We start from the raw sequence: 20924 nt of genomic DNA, 5'->3' as shown, positions 1-20924 counted from the left end.
CTGAATCAAACCAATCTGCAATAGAAAGTAGAACAGGATCGGGTTCAACTTGACCAGACCTGAATGATTATTATTCACACGACGTCCATTTCATACAAAGAACAAACAATAAGCTATTGTACATTTGAAGTTAAAACGACAGGGTTTTCAAATACATGAAAGGATTAACAGGTTGATAATGGAATCAAGTACTCATAAACACAACACAAATTGCTAGTATTCAGAACTAAATGCCTCAGAAAATCTAACCATGCTTCTTTGGAACTCATTGAAACAGAAGAAATGGTTCAAAGAGAAACCTAGAAGATGATTTCGTCCCATACCCCTTCTGAACGTTCCGTTATCCTTAGCAGAACTCAGCATGATTCTGAAAATGTCCCGCTCAAGAACCATTTGCCTTGATCATCTAGAAGAGCTTCACTGGTTGTTGTGTTCCACTTCTCATCATTGCACAGAATTCATCGTAGTTGATTCTTCCATCCTATAAGATGCAAACTTGTAAACCCTTATATCTAATTCAAAGACACAGTAATGAGATCTAATATCTTAAGCTAACTTACATTATCAGTATCCACCTCCGAAATTATTTCCTTGATGGTGGCCTCGTCCCCCATACCGTACTCCTTCATAGCAGTTTCCAGTTCATCTCTTGTGATGTAGCTGAATGAATTTAAAGCGAATAGCAAGTTCATTACGCATAATGCATCACAAGTAGCATAATGATGGGGATAAGAACATGGAAGAAGGTTAATAATCAATAAGACGGAGATCGATTGTTCAAATAGTACAGGGATTAATTCTCTTTTGGGGACTTAGAGAGATAGCATCAAGTAATTTTAACTGTTAAAGAATGCTATGGCAACGACAGCAAAAAATCATCATATCTTACCCACTGCTATCCTTGTCAAAATACTGAAATGCGCTATACAGATGCTCATCTCTTTCAAGCTTATGTCTGTGCATTGTAGCAGTGATAAATTCAATGTAGTCGATTGTCCCATTACCATCCACATCAGCCTGATAATAGCAGTGCCAATAGTTAAATGCCAGGAGGAGCCAAACTCAGTTTTTGTTTCCAAATAAGAGTGTGATACTTACGGCTTCCATGAGTTGTTTTACTTCAGCTTCCGACAATTTTGACCCAAGCCGAGCCAAACCAGATTTCAGTTCTTCATAGGTGATTGTGCCACTTTTATCAGTGTCCATATTTGCAAACATAGCTTTAAGACCTTTAATTTCTTCTTCTGATAAACTTTGTGCAATGACCTGCAGGAGTTTACATAAGGGTAAGTACCTTATAGGTGGGTCATTTTTGTTATAGAATTAAGACATGGGTAAGGTTTGCAGAGATAAAAGGGTGAAATCAGACAGCTCAACAAAATGTTAGATAATTTGATTCTGATTAAAATCTATAATTTTAGCTTTATTTAACTCTAGTCTACACCAAATAAAACACAAGCAAAATTACCTTCAGTGCAAGTTTCTTCAGCTTATTCATTGCCCTGAACTGTTTCATTCTAGAGAGAACAGCACTATCTATCGGCTTGTCAGATGCTTGTCCCTTAATCCAAGGATGCTCTTTTGAAACAAACATAACAGATGCTAAAGTTAGTTACAAAATAACATGAAGGTCATTATACATTTTTCTCGAAAACCAAATACCAGATAAGTAGAGAGTATCATGCTTCTCAAGGTGTAATCCACAAAAAAAAAGGACATCAGATAACACTCACTCAGATATACTAAAATGACTCGTTTAGAAATTCTATCGAGCAACATGAAACATATGCCATCAAACTCGAATTGTTTGTGATAAGCTCATTCTACATTTTACATGTGTTGGCCTTTAAGTGCATCCACCTATTCCGAGTTTCTCATCCAAGTATCCAAGAATTGTACTCTGGCAGTTTATTGCCTATATGTCTTCATCTCCATATAAAGCCAGCCTCAACTAAGAAATTAAGTAGTCACGGGGATGGTAAATTGATGAAGATGACCATACCATTTTCATAATAAAGCTAATTGCAAATATCCATAGCCATATTCCAGCGGAATAAAACTGTTTCTTATTTAACAGCTCTCACAACAGTTCTCATCCAAACTAGAGTCATGTTTTATATCAATAATATATAAGCCAGGAAAAGTGGGGGAAAAACTGTGCCTCTGGAACATTTTACTATTTTAGCTGTTGGCACAGCAGAACACGAACACACATGTACACAAACAAAAGGAAGAGTTCCTTCCTGAAGATGCTCTATAAGTTAAATATGATTCAAGATGCTAAAACTAACCAAATACTGCAGCTAAAGAAGGAATGAGAAGGGAAGATTACCAAGTACTTGGGTAGAAGTTATTCTCTTTTTTGGGTCCTTAGTCAGCATTTTCCGAACAAGATCTTTGGCACTGTGTGATATGGAAGGCCATGGCTGGCTATCAAAATCAACTTCTTCTTTCAGTATAGCATCAAATATGCCTTTTTCGTTTTCTGCAGCCAAAAACCACAAACACTAGGAAGAGAATTTGGTATGGGAGACTGCAACAACTTACACGTGAAATTGACCTTACCAGCCCAAAATGGAGGCACGCCACTGAGGAGGATGTACAAAATAACACCAGCACTCCATACATCTATTTCCTTCCCATAATTTCGCTGCAATACTTCAGGAGCAACATAGTATGCACTACCAACTATATCACGATATACCTTACCTGGAATTCATTAACAAGGGGGATATTGATCATTAATGAAGAATACACAGAGACATCAGGACAAGTAAACAGAAAACTTACCATGTCTAACTGAAATGTCAGACAACTCATTTGTTAAAAGAATAAATTACAACTTTCACAGGAAACCAAAAATGCTTATGTGAACCATCAAACGGGATCATCAGTTTATCACTTCAGACAAGGAACTTAGTTTATCTACCAATCATTGCACCATATGGAGGAACAGGCTAAACCCAGCTTAATTGCTGGATAAATAGATAGGAGTAACAGCTCTGATGAGTGAAGAGTCTGATATTTATATAGTTAAACCTGTCACCTATTTAAGGTGAAAGGAGAACCTCCCCAGTATCAAGGAGCATGACGGGCGGGAGCATTAACAGATTGCTTGTTAAATGCTTCTTTTCCAAAAGAATGCAATATAAACAAACATATACTAAGAGGAAAACCGCTTAATTAAGCTTCATTTAAATGCCCAATTTTTGAATTGCCATCATTGGGAAAAAGAAAAGTAACTAGAAGTATTGAAGCAAGGAACACTAACCTTCTTCAATGAAGACAGAGAGTCCAAAATCAGTTGCTTTCAGCATTGCCTTCTCGTCCTTACTCGAAAGCAAGAAATTCTCAGGCTTCAGATCCCTATGCATCACCCCCATAAAATGGCAATGGTGAACAACATTCACAATCTGCCTACAAAGGTCAGCAGCAGCTCTCTCAGAATATTGACCCTGCGCAATAATACTATCAAATAGCTCTCCACCACGACAAAGCTCCATTATTAGATGCACAGATTGCCTGTCCTCGTAAGTACCCTTGAATTCCACTATGTTTGGCTGCCCACTTAAGTGCTGCATAATATGAACCTCCCTTTTCATATCCTCCTTATCATTCTTGCTTACAAGTTTCCTCTTCAATATTGACTTGCAGGCGTATTGGTTCCCAGTTGCAACATCAGTACACAAATAAGTTACCCCAAACTGCCCCCTTCCCAACTCTTTACTAATTGTGTACTTTGACTTCACATCCTCAAAGGGCTTTCCTAAAATGTTATTGTGCTCCAACTTTTGAACAGTGTTCTGCGGTTGTGGAGCAGGTCTGAGCGGAGCTGGATTTTGTGGCTGACGAGGCGGCGGCGGTTGGTGGTGCCTCTCGGGCTCTGCCTGAGGTTGGGGGGTATACTGAGTTGATGGTTTCTGATAATCTTGGTGACTTTGCTGATACCCTGTTCCTGCTGTTCCTGATCTATAGCCATTGACATCTGGGCTTGAGTATTTGTTCTTGCTAAAACACCCACCCATTTTTCTTGGCAGACTACGTAGAGTGAATCAAGATTGCAACTTTCTGACTTGATTTCTTGAAAAACACCGAAAAATGGTATCTCGTGACCGCAACGGGCTGTTATGTGAGAAATCTGTGAAGAAGATTCCAACTTGGAGAATAAAAATGGAAAGAAAGGCACAAACTTGGAAAGCGAAAGGTAGAAAGGATCTGTGACTGAGATTGAATCAAAACATGGAAAATTTTCCCATGATTTATTTTCTTCACAAGCTAGTTTAGGAAGAAGGTATGCTAATGGCGATTTAAGCAGAAAATCAGAGACCTCTCTGTTGACTTCTCAAGCTCTTGCCCAAGTGTTACGAACACGTTTTGCTTTTCCTTTTACTATTTTCAACCCCCAGATAAAAACGCATTTGTTAAAGTAACACTTTTACTTTTTTTTTTTTTTTTTAATATTATGAGGAAAAAAGTTTAGCACATAAACAAGTGGATATTCCTTTTCTTGATTAAGTATTAAACTTGTTTTAGGATCTTAAATTCCTTTTACTCTTTAGAATCAACTACAAGTATTAAAAATAGTTGAAAAATAAATTAAACTATTTAATTATTTAATAAAAAAATTAATTCACAATTAATCTTTCTAATTTAATGTAATAAACATAAGAAAACAAATTAAACATAAGAGTTTCAAATGACTTGGTACTAAAGAAATTTGAAAAAAAAAAATTTAAAATTTATTAATATTTAATAAAATATAGTTCAAATTTAAAATTTTTAAAATCCTTTATATATAAAAATAAAAAACTTATTATTAAAAATTCCAAATATAAGGCTAAAGAAACTTGAAAAATAAATTATTGGGCTCGACCTTTATGGTTTTTTTGTCTTAACTTTCTCTGGAATTAGTATTGAAGATGGTCTTACATCAAATTAATTTATGAGCCATAGCCTTTTCCTTACCAAAAAACTGAATCTTAAAATCTCGAAAATATTTGTCTATGGGCATAAAAGTTGGACTGCTTTGTAGTTACTTTTGTTCCCTCGTCATATGGACAAATGAGATGAGAAGAGCCCACCAACACTTGTGAGTTTTGATGATTGATCACGTGAACTCCGTTTTAGCAGCACATGATGCAAGATTCTCAATGCCAAACATAACTCTAGATGGAGGCTTTTTTTGCATTAATATCAATTCTAACAATTACATTGATTTCTTCAAAACATCATCAACACTACGTAATCATCATTCATGTTGAAGAAGAAAGCAAAGGATACATTGTTGGAGCTCCATTTATGGACTAGGGCCCAATGGGTATAACTTTAATTTCAGCCCCATCCACTCAAAATACATAACTTCAACTACTCACACAGGCCCATATCATAACAACTACAACATCATCGCTTTCTATACCTATTACCTAACCCCAAACCCTTTTTTCTACAAATCATTACATCACAATGAGTTAGTCAAACATCTTTTCAGATCGGTAAAATTGTAAAATTAATCCTATAATTTAGGATTATTTCATACTTAACTCCGTATTTTATAATATTTTAAAATCCACCCCATATTTTATCGAAAAATTGACCCTTTTCTGCCAAAAAAAGACCCATACGTTGCCAAAAAGGGTCTTTTCTGCAACTTTTTAAGACTCTTTTTACAGCTTTTTAAGGAACGTGAGGTTAAATTTAAAATTTTATAAAAACATAGAGTCAAGTGTAAAATAAGCTTAAATTGTGGGACTAATTTTATATAAGTTTACACATGAGTTTTATATCAACCAAAGCCCTCACAGATGATGTAAAACAGTCGCCCTCAAATATTATATATAATTTTTTTTGATGAGCAATAATTTCTTATAATGAGATTGTGACAGTCAGATTAGTCAAATCTTGTGGAAAATAGAGAGAGAGAGAGAGAGAGCAGATGCCCTGATTAGCCTCAAACTATAGGCCCAATTTCAATCTTATGACATGCCATACATGGTAGATGATAGGATAATGGTAGAGAGCGCCCACCATACACATCAATAAACATATATAAATGTCTACATCATGGACAAGACCTTCAACCTCTCATCATAAAATTTAAGGCTTCAAAATATACATATAATATTTACCATAGAAGCCAAGTAGGTGTACACATCACTTGGGAGAAATTCATACTAGAGTGTAATAATGTAAAAGTAAGAAAAATACTTTTTTTACCATATTTCTTAACAATTTTTTATTCTCTAATTTTAAAATTTTGATGATAAAAAAAATGATCACAATTTATTCAAATGAATAAAAAATTGCACGTAACTGATATGTCGATCAATTTAATTGAGTGCACTTATTTAATATTTTTTTTATTTTCAATATGTAAAAATTTTAAAATTATAAGATAAAATTATCAAAATGAAAGACGCGCGCTAGAGCAAATGAAGTAGGTAGGGCACAAGGGGTGACATAAACCGAACATTTGCTAATTTGAATATGAAGGTTGTGTTGAGAGTTGAGAGTAATAATTGGAAATGATCGATGGTGGTAGTGGTAGGGTTTGTTGATAAGTGATATAGCAGCAGCAGCAGCATTGGATGGGGGCCAGAGTGGTGGTCTGTGCATGTGCACATTTGCGCTTATCTCATTTTCGTGAGGATTGATGATGCTGCCCTAACCTAACAAATCATATATGTCTGCCTGAACTACAAATGCTGGTGGGTGCCTGCCTTGGATACAAACCATGCATGTCCTTTTCTCCCATCATATATATTCCACACTCAACACAATGGTAACTGCTAATTGAACATGAGTTCAGTCAATAGATAGTGGAGACAAATATAAAGTTGCGGCTAATGTTCTGATCATAGGTAAAAATCGCTTGTTTCGCTATGACGAATAAGAAACGCGAAAAATGAGTACTTGCATGTGATACTGTATGCTATATTTAGATTGATGGGCTTGGATTTGAGGGGAGAATTTAGATAAAGGAGTAGAATTATATTCTCACACATGTAGGTGGAGTTCGAACCTATGGCTTTAAAGTCATGGAGTCTCAACTTTGTCAATTGAATTAGACCTCATTGACAATACAACCTTATCAAAAATACTATATTTCGTGAAGTATATATATAAATACATAAAACTAACATCTTCAACTAATACAATGAATTTAAACTTTGATCTATTTCAAGTGTGGTTATAGAAATCCTCTATACATAATATATATAAAATTCTTATCACAATTAATGATTAAAATTCAACATTTCATTTGATATTTCTTAATTAAGTCTTTGAAAGAATGATTATCAAGATTCCATTTCCATGGTTGAAGTGCATTAGGCAGGGTCAGATTACGTTGCTTGATTCAACAAGAATTAATGGATCCGTAATCATCATCATCATCATCATCATCATATATATATATATAAAACAACAATCTTAATAATCAAATAATGGCACTCTCCATGCACTACTTTTTTAATAATCTTTGAAGAATATATAATGAAACACAGTTGTAAGAATCTTGCCCCTTCAGACCTTAAAAGGAATCCCCACTTCTTGACCATCACACTCGACTCCTCTCATCGAACCAACGTCGACAAGCATCAACTGCTTGTCTTTAAACTTTTAAGCTCCGCCATCCAAAATGCTTGCTAACCATTTCACCTAATTATTCTTTATGCCAATTCAGTCCTTACACTTGCTCTAAATTAATCCCCTCTCTCTCATCCCCATACCAAATTTTGACTTTGGGTTTCACCTCAGGCCGACATCCATAATTACACCTTCCAACCTTTTGAAAAATATGATTTTTCTTTTCTTCCCCCTCCCTTATATTTTCATTAATTATATTCACACCCCATTTGAGTAACCATCTCCTTAGCCCACACTACACAAATTATATTTTCATTAATTATATTCACACCCCATTTGAGTAACCATCTCCTTAGCCCACACTACAAAAGCCAAAAAAAAAAAAAAAAAACCAAAAACAGATTATTACATACATTGCAAATCACAATATATGGCTTAAAAATTATAATAAATTAATATTATTTATCATAATAAAAAAAATCGATGTGAAAAGCTTAATACTTTTGATCAGAATTTTTCAGCATTTGCCTTGATTTATCTATAGTTAAAATATTTATAATAATTCTTAATTGTAATTAATATTTTGAAACAAGGACTACCATCGTGGTGCAATAACAATTAATTAATTAGTATTTTTGGTGTAATTATACATGTATGAAATTCTAAAATTTCTTGCCATTAAACCTAGTCAGTTATGACAGTTAACAGAAAGCAATAGTTATGTCTTCCCAAACAAGTGGCAGTTTGTAATTAGGTGGAAGTCTTGTTCGAAGCAGTGTCCCTTTATTTCGACCTGATCAAACGCTGTGGGACTTATAATGATTTGATGTGCTTGGCATCTAACCCATTTCAATAATTGGTGTTAATTATGAGTCGCTCTCATGGGTCAAATTAATTGCATGACGATTTTAGAATAAATATTTTTTAATTTAATTTAGAATATTCTGGATGTTGTCTCTTTTGGTCTTTAATTTCAACTTTTTTGTTACAAACAAGACATCAGTATCTGTTTTTCCTTACAATGAATAGTTAAATGTGAGAAAATGTTAAGTGATGATTTTAAATTTTGTCTTTAAAGATGTACATCGAGTGATAGTAATTTTAATTTTATCACAATATAATTATTGATGAAAAAATTATGTATAAAATTAGTTATTACTATAGAAAATTATTTACACGAAAATTTAGTGACAATACAAATATAATGATTAAGATTATTTATTATTATTAAATTGTCATTATAGATATATCACGAGTAATTTTTTTAATAACAATTTTATACACGAGTTTTTTTTTTTTTTTTTTTTATCACTAACTCATTAGTATTACCGATTCTTGCATTGTGTATCAATAATTATTTATGCATCTTGCAATCTAATGGTTGTAATTTTTGTTCATACACGTAGTAAATTAAGTTCTGTTATTTTGATTAAGTGTGCACGTGGACGCCACACGAATAATCTTCTTTTTTGTCTGAAAATAAATAAATAATGACCGTTTTTGCAGCACGCGCGCGTGGTTGAGCTGCCTCCGGAACATGAATTCGAGGACAGTAAAAAGGAAAACGAGGATAAAAATATAAAGCCCATTGGAAACTGAAACGTAGACGCTGTCTCCGGGTGTGAAATTATCATCTTTTTCAGTGCCACACCAACTACTTGCACTCTCACAATCCTTATTATAATTAGGAGTAGATCATCAACTTTTATAAATAAATTTAAATATTTTTTAAAGTTAACAATCATCTAATAAATATTTTTTTATAATGGACTGTCACAAAAGGGTATTTATTAACTGTTAATTGCATCAATTTTCTTATTACATTAACTCGATTTCAGAAGGTTTTAATTAGGACACCCTATTTGACTATTTTAATGATATTTTTTATATTACAGGTCGCTCCACGCAATCAATTAGTCGTGAAGAGAATTGTCTTTGGTATTTGTTATGGCAACATCTTCTTAATTATATAAAACCCTTTTTTTTTTTTTGTATTGAAAATAAGATTATCAGAAGTGATGTTGAGAAAAATACATAAAAACAAGCATGGAGTTGGCAAGACAACGGTGGGAGAATAGAAAAATAATTAGTAGTAAGCTGCTAAAAGCATGAGATCACATGGGCGGAATCAGTGGAGGTGGAGGCAGCAGCAGGTAAGATTCCGATTCTGTTTATACATAAACAAATAATATGAAATGTGTTATAGTAGTTCTCACACAACTGAAATAGAAGTTGCATACACTCCTATAAATAGACAATTGCATGCGCCTGTAAGGAAGATATGTACCCACTCTCGCCTACTGCCCCTCATTCACTGCTTTGTTCTTTTAGGTTGTCATGTCCTATGTATGGACACGAACGGTGGGGTCACACCCTTCCTCCCATGCCCCACCCCCTAGATTCCACCTTTTCTAATTTATTTTTTCATTTTCTCTTCTTGTTTTAACACATTTTTTTTGGTTTTTTTTTTTTATCTCTATTCATTATGATCAATGTGGGGCCATCTCAAGGTTGAAGCCGTCACAATAACAGTCAAACTCTTTCATTAATATTCAAGTCGTTTTTACCTGATTTCAGCACATGTCAAGTATGTATCGATTCATGTTGATCATTTGATATACGTCTATAGTTAATGTGAAATCTTCAACTCGAAAAATCTATAAATACTACCCCTCCATGCTACAACTTTTACTATCTCCTACATTCTTATGTATGATTTGTATGACCAGAACTTTCTCAACGTGATTTGTATGATTTTGTTCTTACGTTGTAGGTCACGTATTGGAGAATCAAAATTCATATAAAATTATTTGGTTATTTTCATATACCAATCTGATCTAAACAAATTTTTGTATTCCAACTACATATGCACTGTAGAGACGACACATATATTTATTAAAATTACGTCAAAGGTAATAGAACATCATTGTATCAAATATAGCAGTATAAAAAGTAATTAAAAAATATTTATTTGTCAGCTTAATCTAAAATTATCAGCTAGGTTTGAATATGAGCATACAGTATTATAGTGAAGCTTGATCTGAATATTCTATGTTCATTGACATGTACATATACGACAAACGTTTATATGTATGTATAGTCCAAAACTCAATTTCACGATAAAGTTGTAACAAGAGGGAGATGGGTCCGACCACCTCAACCCCATCGCATAGTAGACCCTGCATGGCAGTGACCTCCGCCAATGACATTTTACAGTTGCATCTACTCACATAGCAAAAGAATACAGTTATCGACGCGCTAATTGACAACATATGACCAACTTTGTGATGAATGCAATAATATTGCGACATTAATTAATTAGAAAACTGCTTCTTTTTAACATATATATATATATATATATTTTGATGGAGAAAATCACGATAGACTCTTTGATTTGGTTTGGTTTCATATATAGATAGATCGGACAAGTTATTTTTTAGGCCCACCACCAAATTCTCAACCGTCTAATATGGTTGTTGAAAGACACAGTTCGCTTTTCACGTGCAGATCATTTCTCAACTATATACAAAAATGTATATATATTTTTTTGGAATTGGAAAAGAAAATCTTACTTTGAAACTGTGTATGTACGTCGTCTAAACTTATGTTATGAAAACTTCCTCGTACTTTGAAGAGGTTCTAGAAGTGATTAGACCATGAATCAAAGGCCATATATACTCTCTCGATTTGTCTATGTCATCGTGATTTAATTTGTCTTTAATTAAAGGGATAATATGATTAGCCCAGAGGGTGAACCGATGCATCTTGCATTATGTATCAATAACATTGTGATGAATTGATCATCCATGCGTGGACACATCCCCAAATTTTTGTAAATTGGTGACCGATGTGGCCGAGATGGTGACCTTGCTGGTGGGACCAGCAATTGTACACCATCCATGTGTCAAGCTGTTAAAGGAGCAATGATAGAGAGGGCATCCACGTGGTTAGCGGCGTATTTAATATGTGCACCCCGCAATTATTATTTACATAAATATATGGGTCGATTCTGTCATGTGTCATAATGTACAACCTAATTAAACTGACACAAATTCTAATTTGGAATGTGTTGGATTGAATTTGCATTATTTATATTATGAATATAATAGATTTATAGTGTGATTAATTTATAATTTAAATAAAATAGTTAATTACATAATAATTAATATATTACACTTATTCTGTAATTAGTTTAAGTCAATAAAATTTAATTTGTGTAAAATTTTTTTCCCTAAAATAGGAGATTGAAATCACATCAAAATTAAGGTATGCATTTAGAATTTAACACTTTTGGCCCTTATTGCTGAAAAAAACTAAACATATATCCCAATCCACAAAAAATATTAACTACCGAATTTAGACAGTGAACCAAATTAATTAGACAAAACATCCAAGAACGTTAGTCTTGAGTTATATTGTCTTAATCTTTACCATTTAAATAAATCATCCTGTAAGAAAAGCACTTATCCTGTCAAAAGCGACAATTTTTCCCAATCTTTGAAAGAACCCACTTCATCTTTTCAACCGCACCATAAAATAAGCTCCACTAACTGCATTTTCTAACTCTAATGTCGTGCTTATAATTATTGCGTTTTATGCCAAACATTTTTTTTTTTTTTTGATTCCTATGTCCTTGAGAACCCATGCACATTTAATCTAAAAAATTAAAAAATATTTTTGAAAAGAAAAAGTGAAAAAGGTAAAAACCTTCTATTTATTGAAAGAAGACATGCAATCTTTCTTTCAGAAATGGGGTCGTGTGTAGTACGCGCTTCCACCGTGGGTTTGAGTTTGAATTGGGCAGCAGCCAGCAGTAGTGGCGGATGGATTGAAGTTACTTTTGATTTTACAGTTTCGTGTTCATCTTCTCATTATCACCAATCACCATGCATGCCATCATCGCCTTGTCCTTGTTATGGCATTGATTAAATTCAGACAAAATGAAACCCAAATTCAAATGAAATGCAAGTGGGGGCCCACCCACTTATTCAATCCAACGCTATATATACACCTGCAGCCTCCCTTGTCGAGTCTCTTTTTATTATAGAGCAATACTACCCTCACACATTGCTTCTAATCTCATTATTTTCTCTTTTGGGTCGCCGGAGAATAAGATTCCGGCTACTTCCCTCACCTAGAGATTGTTTTTTTCCTTTTCTTTTTTCATTTTGGTTTATAGGGAATCAAGATTCCGGCGATCAGCTCGCCGGGGGAGTCAAATAATAGTGGATTATTCGATGGGCAAGGGTCGTAAATTGACCACCAGCCGGAGTGAACGCTTTCTAGGAAGTTTTTGCTATAATCAGGAGCAAGGAACGGCCAACGGCGCCGCACCGGAGTTGGGAGAGGATGAAGTCTGGTCATTGGTTGATGACACGGTCAACGGGGACGATCACTCTGTAAGCGGAGGATGGGGCTCACGCGCCTCCTCCGAGGCCAATGGAACCTTCAGTAGCTACAGCACCCGCCGCCCACATCCTCATACTGACCACCACCAGCGCCGCCAGGTTGGCGGCTTGTCGTTAGCCTTCGACCATTCGAGCAACACATCTTCACCGAGGATCGTGCACCAGTTCCGCGCACAAGACAGCGTGGCGGAATCACCACGTGGCCGGAACATGGCCACCTCAGCCCCAGTGAACGTGCCCGATTGGTCAAAGATTTACCGAGTTGACTCGGTTGAATCACTGCATGACTCGGACGACGGCTGGAACGAGGACTCGGAGCTTGTCCCACCACACGAGTACCTGGCGCGTGAGTACGCACGCAGCAGGAGAATTGCCGCCAACTCGGTGTTCGAGGGCGTGGGGCGAACCCTCAAGGGGCGGGACATGAGCCGGGTCCGAGATGCAGTGTGGAGCCAGACCGGGTTCGATGGATAATCATCACAAGAAAATTTTGTAATTATTTTCTTATTACTAATATATTTTTATTTTATTTTATAATTTTTTTTTGAATTGGGGCAAAAATTTTACATAAGTGGAAGCGAGTTAAGTTGGAAGGATTGAGGCCAAATGAGAAGCAGACAAACAGGGTCTATTTGTTGAAGTTATCTTTGTAATGGTTGAAAATTTGGCGGAACGTGTGTGCTGTCTTTTTCAATTAAATATAATATGCCAAAATTTGGATTTACTATGTACCAAGTCTCATGAAATTCTTGTGATGAGTCTGCCTCAAACTATCAAGTGGTGCACTTGGATTCTTGCATTTTTTTTATAAAAACTATCAAGTATTATTTTTTTTAATAAATTCATTATACGTATTAATATTAAGATATCTATATTTAATAATTATAATTATTATATATTAATCATCAATTTAAAAACTATATCTACAATACTTAATTAATACTAAAGTAAAACAAAAACTATTATTAAAATAGAATTACATTTTATACGTTGATGGAATTTAAATTCATAATTTTATAGTCATACAACCTAAATTGAATTAAACCCGATCCACAATATTCTTGCACATTGTGATTGACCAACAAAAGGACAATAAGTTCCATTAATGCAAGCAATTCAAACATACTCAATTTATATGTATAATTTAAATTCGTTATATTTATTTAATTAAATAAAATATAAAAGGGTAAATTATGGTTATCTCTAATTATATTTAGACATAATTATAAATATTTACTCATTATTTGAGAAATTGTAATTGCACCCTAATTTTATTGTACGTTTAACATCGAGGTCATTTTGTTAATTTTAGCTATGTTTTTCTCTAACTTTTATAATGAACTGTCCAAAATATTATTTTAATAATAAATTAAAATATTATATTTTTTTAGAAGTTTTGAAAATATTTTGAAGGCCTCCATTATTTATTTTAATTTGTCTTTTACCTTTTTTTCAAACTAATATTTTTAAATCAGCAAGAGAAAACTAATAAACAAATTATATAATTACTTTACATAAGTTTCCCAAACAATGATGAAGTATTCAAAATTATGCCAAATATCGAGGTAGCTATAATTTACTCCATATAAAATGAATGATTGATAAAACTGATACAATAAATTAGCTTTAAACCGACAATAAAATAGAAAATTATTGATACAACTAATCAATTAAAACGATTGTTATTTGTAAATAAAAAAAATATATATATACAAAGATATTTTTATTATCCTCAAATATATCTTGTCCATCAAAACAGTTATGTTAAGGCCTTAAACCTTACATACTATATCTTCACAAGGTAACAAAACTATGAAGTTGTTGATGTCCTTGTGCCCAAATTAGGCCATAAATCAAAGCTTTTATTTCCATTTATGAGCATGAAAAGGGGCCGGGATTCAAATAATTAGTTTAATCTCTATAATTAGGGTTTATGAGTATAGTTTAAAAATACTAGTCTGAGTCTCATGGCTGGCATTTTGGACCAGAGTGCTCGCTTACTCCCGTGCTGTTGCACTGTAGGACAGTGACTTCTCCTACTTAGTTACTGTAGCGTTTTGGCCTTATGGGTCTCCACTGTTCCTCTTTATTACATGTCTGGGTTGGAATCCAGGGTTTGTTTCGGATAGGTTGAGGAAGACGTCGATTAGGTGTTGGTTCTGGTTTTCTGAAATGTTTAAGTGTAAAGTTATATAAACATGGGAGGCAGCACGATTTCTACTGTGAAAAGATCCGGTATTTTTGTCCTGGACATTTGGATTAAATCGGGTCAACTTTTTTTTTTTTTTTTTTTTTATTATAGTCTTCATGAAATTACAAATCCAAAATCGAAGAGGACAAAAAATATTATTTCTATAGTTATAGGAATAAAAATATATTTAGTCGGAGTAAGGAGAAGTGTTGAGTTAAGGCTTTTCTTATTGGAAGGGCATAGATGAGGTGGGGCAGAAGAGGGAAGCGGACTGATGGTGAGTAGTGAGAGGTTTTGAAAGGAGCATAGCCAAGAGGCGAACCTTTTTCAGGAGAAGGATATATATGATCACTCCTCCACGCCACTGCTTTTATTTCATTAATATCTGCCGCATAACTATAAGATTATGAATGTGGATATTTGTCTGAAAAATTGTTGGTATAATTATAATTGATAAGATGATTATAAAAAGTATTTTTTTGGGGGGAAACAAACGAAACTTAGATTATATAAATAGCACGATGAGACAAAGCAGGGAGCAAGCAAGAGGCTGGTCACACCCTTGATGTACATGAGAATCAGACATAGTAGCTAACAGGTGTGCAACCGAGGTCCAACTCAAGATAAATCTTGTCCTTGAGCTCGAAGCTTAGAGATGACTGAGGAGGCAGTCGCCTTCCAACACCACCGAGTGCCACCCATTGCGATCGAGAAGTCATTTCAATCGCCACTTCTCTCGCTGTGTTCCGAATTCCTTGAGCCACGAAGCAATCAATCGGGTTTCCCATTGCAATAACTCCAGCTCCAACCGCCGGAATGGAGTTGAATTTTGTGATGTTATAACTAATGAGATCGGGCCCAAATATTTTAACCATTAAAGCTCAAGTTGCATGACTTGGCAGATTGAGTTCATGGATTTCAATTTATATGGTATTTTCATTGGGTTTAAAGGCAATTTTCCTCCCCCAATTTCAGGTCATTCTCGTTTTAGACCCCTAAGATACTAGGGTTCTATTTTGGTCCTGTAAAACTAAAAACATCTCAATTTTAGTACAAATTTTATCGAAAAGTTGAGTCACTCGCCCGAAAAAGTCACATGCCAAGCATGTGACTTTTTAAATTGGAGCTTTCATTGTGATTGGCTTGAAAAGATGATGTGGTAAAGATATGACCTGAAGTTAGGGGACTAAAACGAGAATGACATGAAGTTAGGGGACGAAAATTGCCTTTAAGCCTTTTATTTTCAGCCAATCACAATGCAAGCCCCAATTTAAAAAGTCACATGCCTGGCATGTGACTTTTTCGACGAGTGACTCAACTTTCCGACTAAATTTGTACCAAAATTGAGATTTTTTTAGTTTTATGGGACCAAAATGGAACCCTAGTAACTTAGAAGACTAAAACGAGAATGGCCTGAAATTAGGGGACGAAAATTATCTTTAATCCTTTTCATTATTATTAGCTCTGCCACTTTAAAAATAGAAAAAGTAAATTTTGAAAAATATATAGTAGGTATTCACAATCTGAAATTAAATATTAGTTAATGTTATTTTGATTATCTAATTCTATGAGTGCAATGTACATTAACCTAATTTGGATTAATAACAATTCAGTACGTACATTTCATAGCGAACAACAACAAAAAAGTCCAATATAATTAATTAATTTGTCAAAAAATCACAAGATACTTTGACTCAATTAACAACTCGTATATAACTGTAAAACGTGAACACTTAATTTTATCATATTATTATTTTTAAAAAATTATATCTATACTTTACTATAATATATTTTTTTTCACCTTGAGGATATCTAAGGTTTACATTATCTACCCTAATCTCTTAAGGAGTTAAAACTGTTAATAACTCTTTCTCATTCCCTTTGTAGCCTGTGATCCTATCTTCCAAAAAGGACATTCTGCTACTAAACTCAATTCTAGAGCTATTCGGTCCAAAACTAGGTGATCTTTTATGACGATATCGACACCACCTATTCTAGGCGTCATTATTGGATTTGGTGCCATTACCTTAGTAAATTTTTTCAAAATTCTAGGAATCTCAATGTACTCTTTCCTAAGAAATAAATTTGAATGATTTGTATTGAAAAGCGCATAAGTTGTTCCATAAGTTATAGAATATAATCTATTACCTTCTTTCATTAAATTTTTTCTTTTAAAATTCCGATGACGAGTCAAGACTCTACTAAAATTTTGGTCTGTTAGGTTGTATGCAATCCTAGGATGAATATCAAACATTAATTTTTCTATATACAGATTACCTATCATTCTCCCTCGTTATAATTATTCTAACTTGGTTGAAGATCCATTCGGATTAGTTTCTATTTCTTCCTCATATACACTTTCATCTGAAGGAAGATCTTCGAATTGGTATATGGGTACCGAATCGCCATAGTAGACTGCAACTAAGATGTCATCCGTGACTTTGAATTTTCTTAATTCACCATGTTTCTGCAAGCAGTCTGAAGATATATAACCTTTTGCTCCGCAGGTCCAGCAATTACAGTCCTTAAAACTTTCATTGGCTCGGGCAGAGCCTATTTAAAAGTTCTCCTTGTAGGGAATCTTCATGTGGATCTTTCATCTGTTCGTCTAGATCCCTGGGTGAAGTCCTTGTTGGTCCAATCTTCTATCCAGATTTGTATATTCTGACTTTTGATTTGGACCACTATGCTATTATCCTAAAAGAGGTTTGTTTCAAACTCTTAGGGTAGGAGTCACTACTCTGCTTATTCCTCTTTCTTGGCTCGTTTAACTCTCTTATAATTATAGAAAAAGTAATTATTATCACAACAGAGAGGGGTTCTTTTGATCTTACCTCTCAGCCTCTTCATGTTTTTTGAATGGATGCTTGATAACACCAATCTTTTCCTTAAGAAAAGACATCATTCTTGCAACTGAATCCAGCTACCTTTTGGGTACTTTGTATGACTGGATCAACATTTTCCTCCATGGATTGCAGATCTTTATAAAGAACGTTAGAGCTGCTACTTCTGTTGCTACTCCACTCTGGAAGAAATACTTGCAAAACCAATAGATATATTCATTCACTACTCAAATACTCCTTAGTTCAAGGCCAAAAAGAGCTTGTGCATATTTTCTAGCCTTTTCTACTCTACTTCCTTTGAAGTATCCATCTCCGGTGAAGTGCATCTTGATAAGTCTTTCTAACTGATTCGTTATTGCGCTTTTTGAATCCCTGGCAAGGATACTGACTTTGGTATCTTTTGTTCATTATTCCATCCGATCTTTACTGAACTCTCCAAGCTTAACTCCACTAGTTTATAAAGTTTTCTTTGTCGAGTTCTAGGGTAGTTGCTGCAATCTTTATGGCTGTCACTCATTTATCTATTAGCTTCTCGATGTTTCAGAAGTCGATAACATCCAGGTTGAGTATGGTGCCATATAGATGCAAGGGTTGGAGTATGGTCTTTGTCCAAAGGTGTATTTTTAGGTGCTCTCCTCGAATTTCTTCCCGGATTTTCTCTAAGTCTGGTTTCCACAAATGTTGTGTTGTGTTGGTGTGAAAATCTATACTTTCCCTCATTGGATGGTCCTGTGGAGGATCATTGGAACATTTACTTTCCTCTGGCGGTGGTAGTGTTGGAGTGATTTTATTGGTTTGAACATTGACTAAGTCCACAATCACAAGTTGGGAAAATGATTCAGCCAGTTCCTGTAATTCTGATAGATATGCCAATTTCCATTCTTTCATGGAGCTAATGACTTCTCGAATCATATCGTTTCTTGTCTTCGGCTTTGGAATCTCCATTGCTTTCCTCTTCTAATGTAGAAGAGACACTGTTCCAAGGGCATCCCTGATCCGCTCCTGTTTGGATCTGGATGTCCCAAGGCTCTCCCTTTGGTTTCTCTTTAGATCTGCAATTCTGACTTTAAATCTGTAAGATCCTTGTGTAGATCTTGAAGGATCTTAAGGATCTCGTCCATCGTTTTGTTCAAAAATTCTATTTTCATAGGTATATGAATTAATCTATGTCCATAATCTTTAACTGTCTTTTGAATTTCTCTCTCAGATCTTGCGAGATTTTCGAGGTATCGGGCTCGAGTTCTTTCCAATCAGCTCATTTAATCATAACTTGTAGAACTGTATTACTGAAGGAAATTACACGTTCCGCTTCTCCTTGTTGGTAATCTACCATAGACTTCAATTGCGTATATATTTTTCACCGTATCTTTTGGTAACACCTTCTGGATCTGGTGAATTCTCCACCATACTTCTTGTTCCTCCTCCGTAAGAGGTTCATGATCCGACTTTGTGGCCTTCTTTAGAATTTCTAGAACGAAATTCTTTCTCTGTTTTTTCAAGATCTGAAAATAATTTTGGTTGTCAGTTGAACCCTCATTCGGTGTTTGGAGATAATCTTCTCTCTTCTCTAGAATTTCTATAAAGAAATTCCATTTTCGATCTTTCAGAATTTGAAAGTATTCCCTATTGTAACTCGAATTTTCATTCGATTCCATTATCTTAAAAGGTCTCCTCCATTAGTTGAAAAAATATCTTAATGCAATATAAAGAAATATTTATTGAATAAATTTAGGCTCTTATACCATTTTTAGTGAGCATGGTGATAGTATGCATAAAAATACAAGAATAGTGAAAATGGACCAAAATTCGCACTTTAGAGTAGTAGAGGGGTAAAATGATCCGAAATTTAGCCCAGACCTGTTAGATTCGGTCAGAGGATTAAAATCGAGCATTTTTTGAAAGTTACGTGACTAAAATGCAATCACTTAAATTTAAAAGACCAAAATAAGAAATGGTCAAAGTTAGGAGACAAATTTTGCCTTTAACCCTAATTATTCGCATTGGGACAATTTATATAAATAATTATTGTTGAATGGACAATCTATATTCCAATGGCGTGATCTAGCTAGGGATTGTATAAATTGCCCTTACACTGGCACCTCCATCTTAACGGGTAGTAATCCCGCGGCGTTGGTTTGGGCGGCACTCCGATGAGAACCACCTTACACGGCGTGCATATTCCACACTTATTGCTACAATCAGGCGGCTGTGATCCCACCAGAAACCCCAAACTATTCGCTTCATCGAGGGTTTTCTCTGAATTCTTGAGGTAATAAAGATTTTTGTCTTGAGCCTCTATTTGAGTTTTTGCACCATCAATTACATTCAAAAGAAAGAAGGGCAAGTACATGAAAAGGGAAAGCTTCATGGTGTAAATTCTAAAACCCTAGAACTCTGAGTAGTGTGATTGTCTCCTGGAATCATAATTCAAATTTTTAATACGTACGTTGATAGGATATATAGAAAACATGTAGGGTTAAAAGACCTCGTATGTATAACGGTCAACTATCACCAAGTATGAATGAGAATAATCGTTATTTTCCTTAATGGCTAGCTTTGACCTATTTTCATTCCTACAATTCTAGAAAGAAATCATAAAACACAATTGATTCAGTTGGATACATATAAAGAATTACTATTATCCAAACTAAGGACAAAGAAAAAAAAGGAAAAAGGACATATATATATATGGTACCTTCCAAAAATTTTAATTCCTTGAATTGGTCAACTTTCTATACTATGGGTAGCAATATGGGCTTTGAGCCTTGGATCCAACCTACCCGAACTTGGTGGATTGGGTATTAAGTTTGGGGTTGAATTGGGTTGGGTTGATTGGTTCTGTGTTGGGTTCTGGTTTTGAAATATGGCCAATTAAAAACTTGGTTTGCTTTTTTTCGT

The 20924-nt window shown here is 34.6% G+C and overlaps 2 protein-coding genes across 2 annotated transcripts; one reads left to right on the top strand and one right to left on the bottom strand.

The window, feature by feature from the left end:
- On the bottom strand, positions 407-4025 carry LOC105167986 (calcium-dependent protein kinase). The gene is made up of 8 exons (XM_011087884.2): positions 3272-4025; positions 2566-2709; positions 2333-2485; positions 1469-1578; positions 1099-1266; positions 890-1017; positions 561-660; positions 407-481 (listed from the first exon to the last, which is right to left on the bottom strand). The coding sequence occupies exons 1-8, from the start codon at positions 4023-4025 to the stop codon at positions 407-409; spliced, it is 1632 nt and encodes a 543-aa protein (XP_011086186.1).
- Positions 12617-13717, top strand: LOC105167985. Its single transcript, XM_011087883.2, has one exon. The coding sequence runs from the start codon at positions 12822-12824 to the stop codon at positions 13464-13466; it is 645 nt and encodes a 214-aa protein (XP_011086185.1). The 5' UTR covers positions 12617-12821; the 3' UTR covers positions 13467-13717.

Source organism: Sesamum indicum, linkage group LG8 (assembly GCF_000512975.1).
Source record: "Sesamum indicum cultivar Zhongzhi No. 13 linkage group LG8, S_indicum_v1.0, whole genome shotgun sequence".
Lineage (NCBI taxonomy): Eukaryota > Viridiplantae > Streptophyta > Magnoliopsida > Lamiales > Pedaliaceae > Sesamum > Sesamum indicum.
The sequence above is the reverse complement of the archived record's forward strand: the minus strand, read 5'-3'. Positions and strand labels throughout refer to the sequence as shown.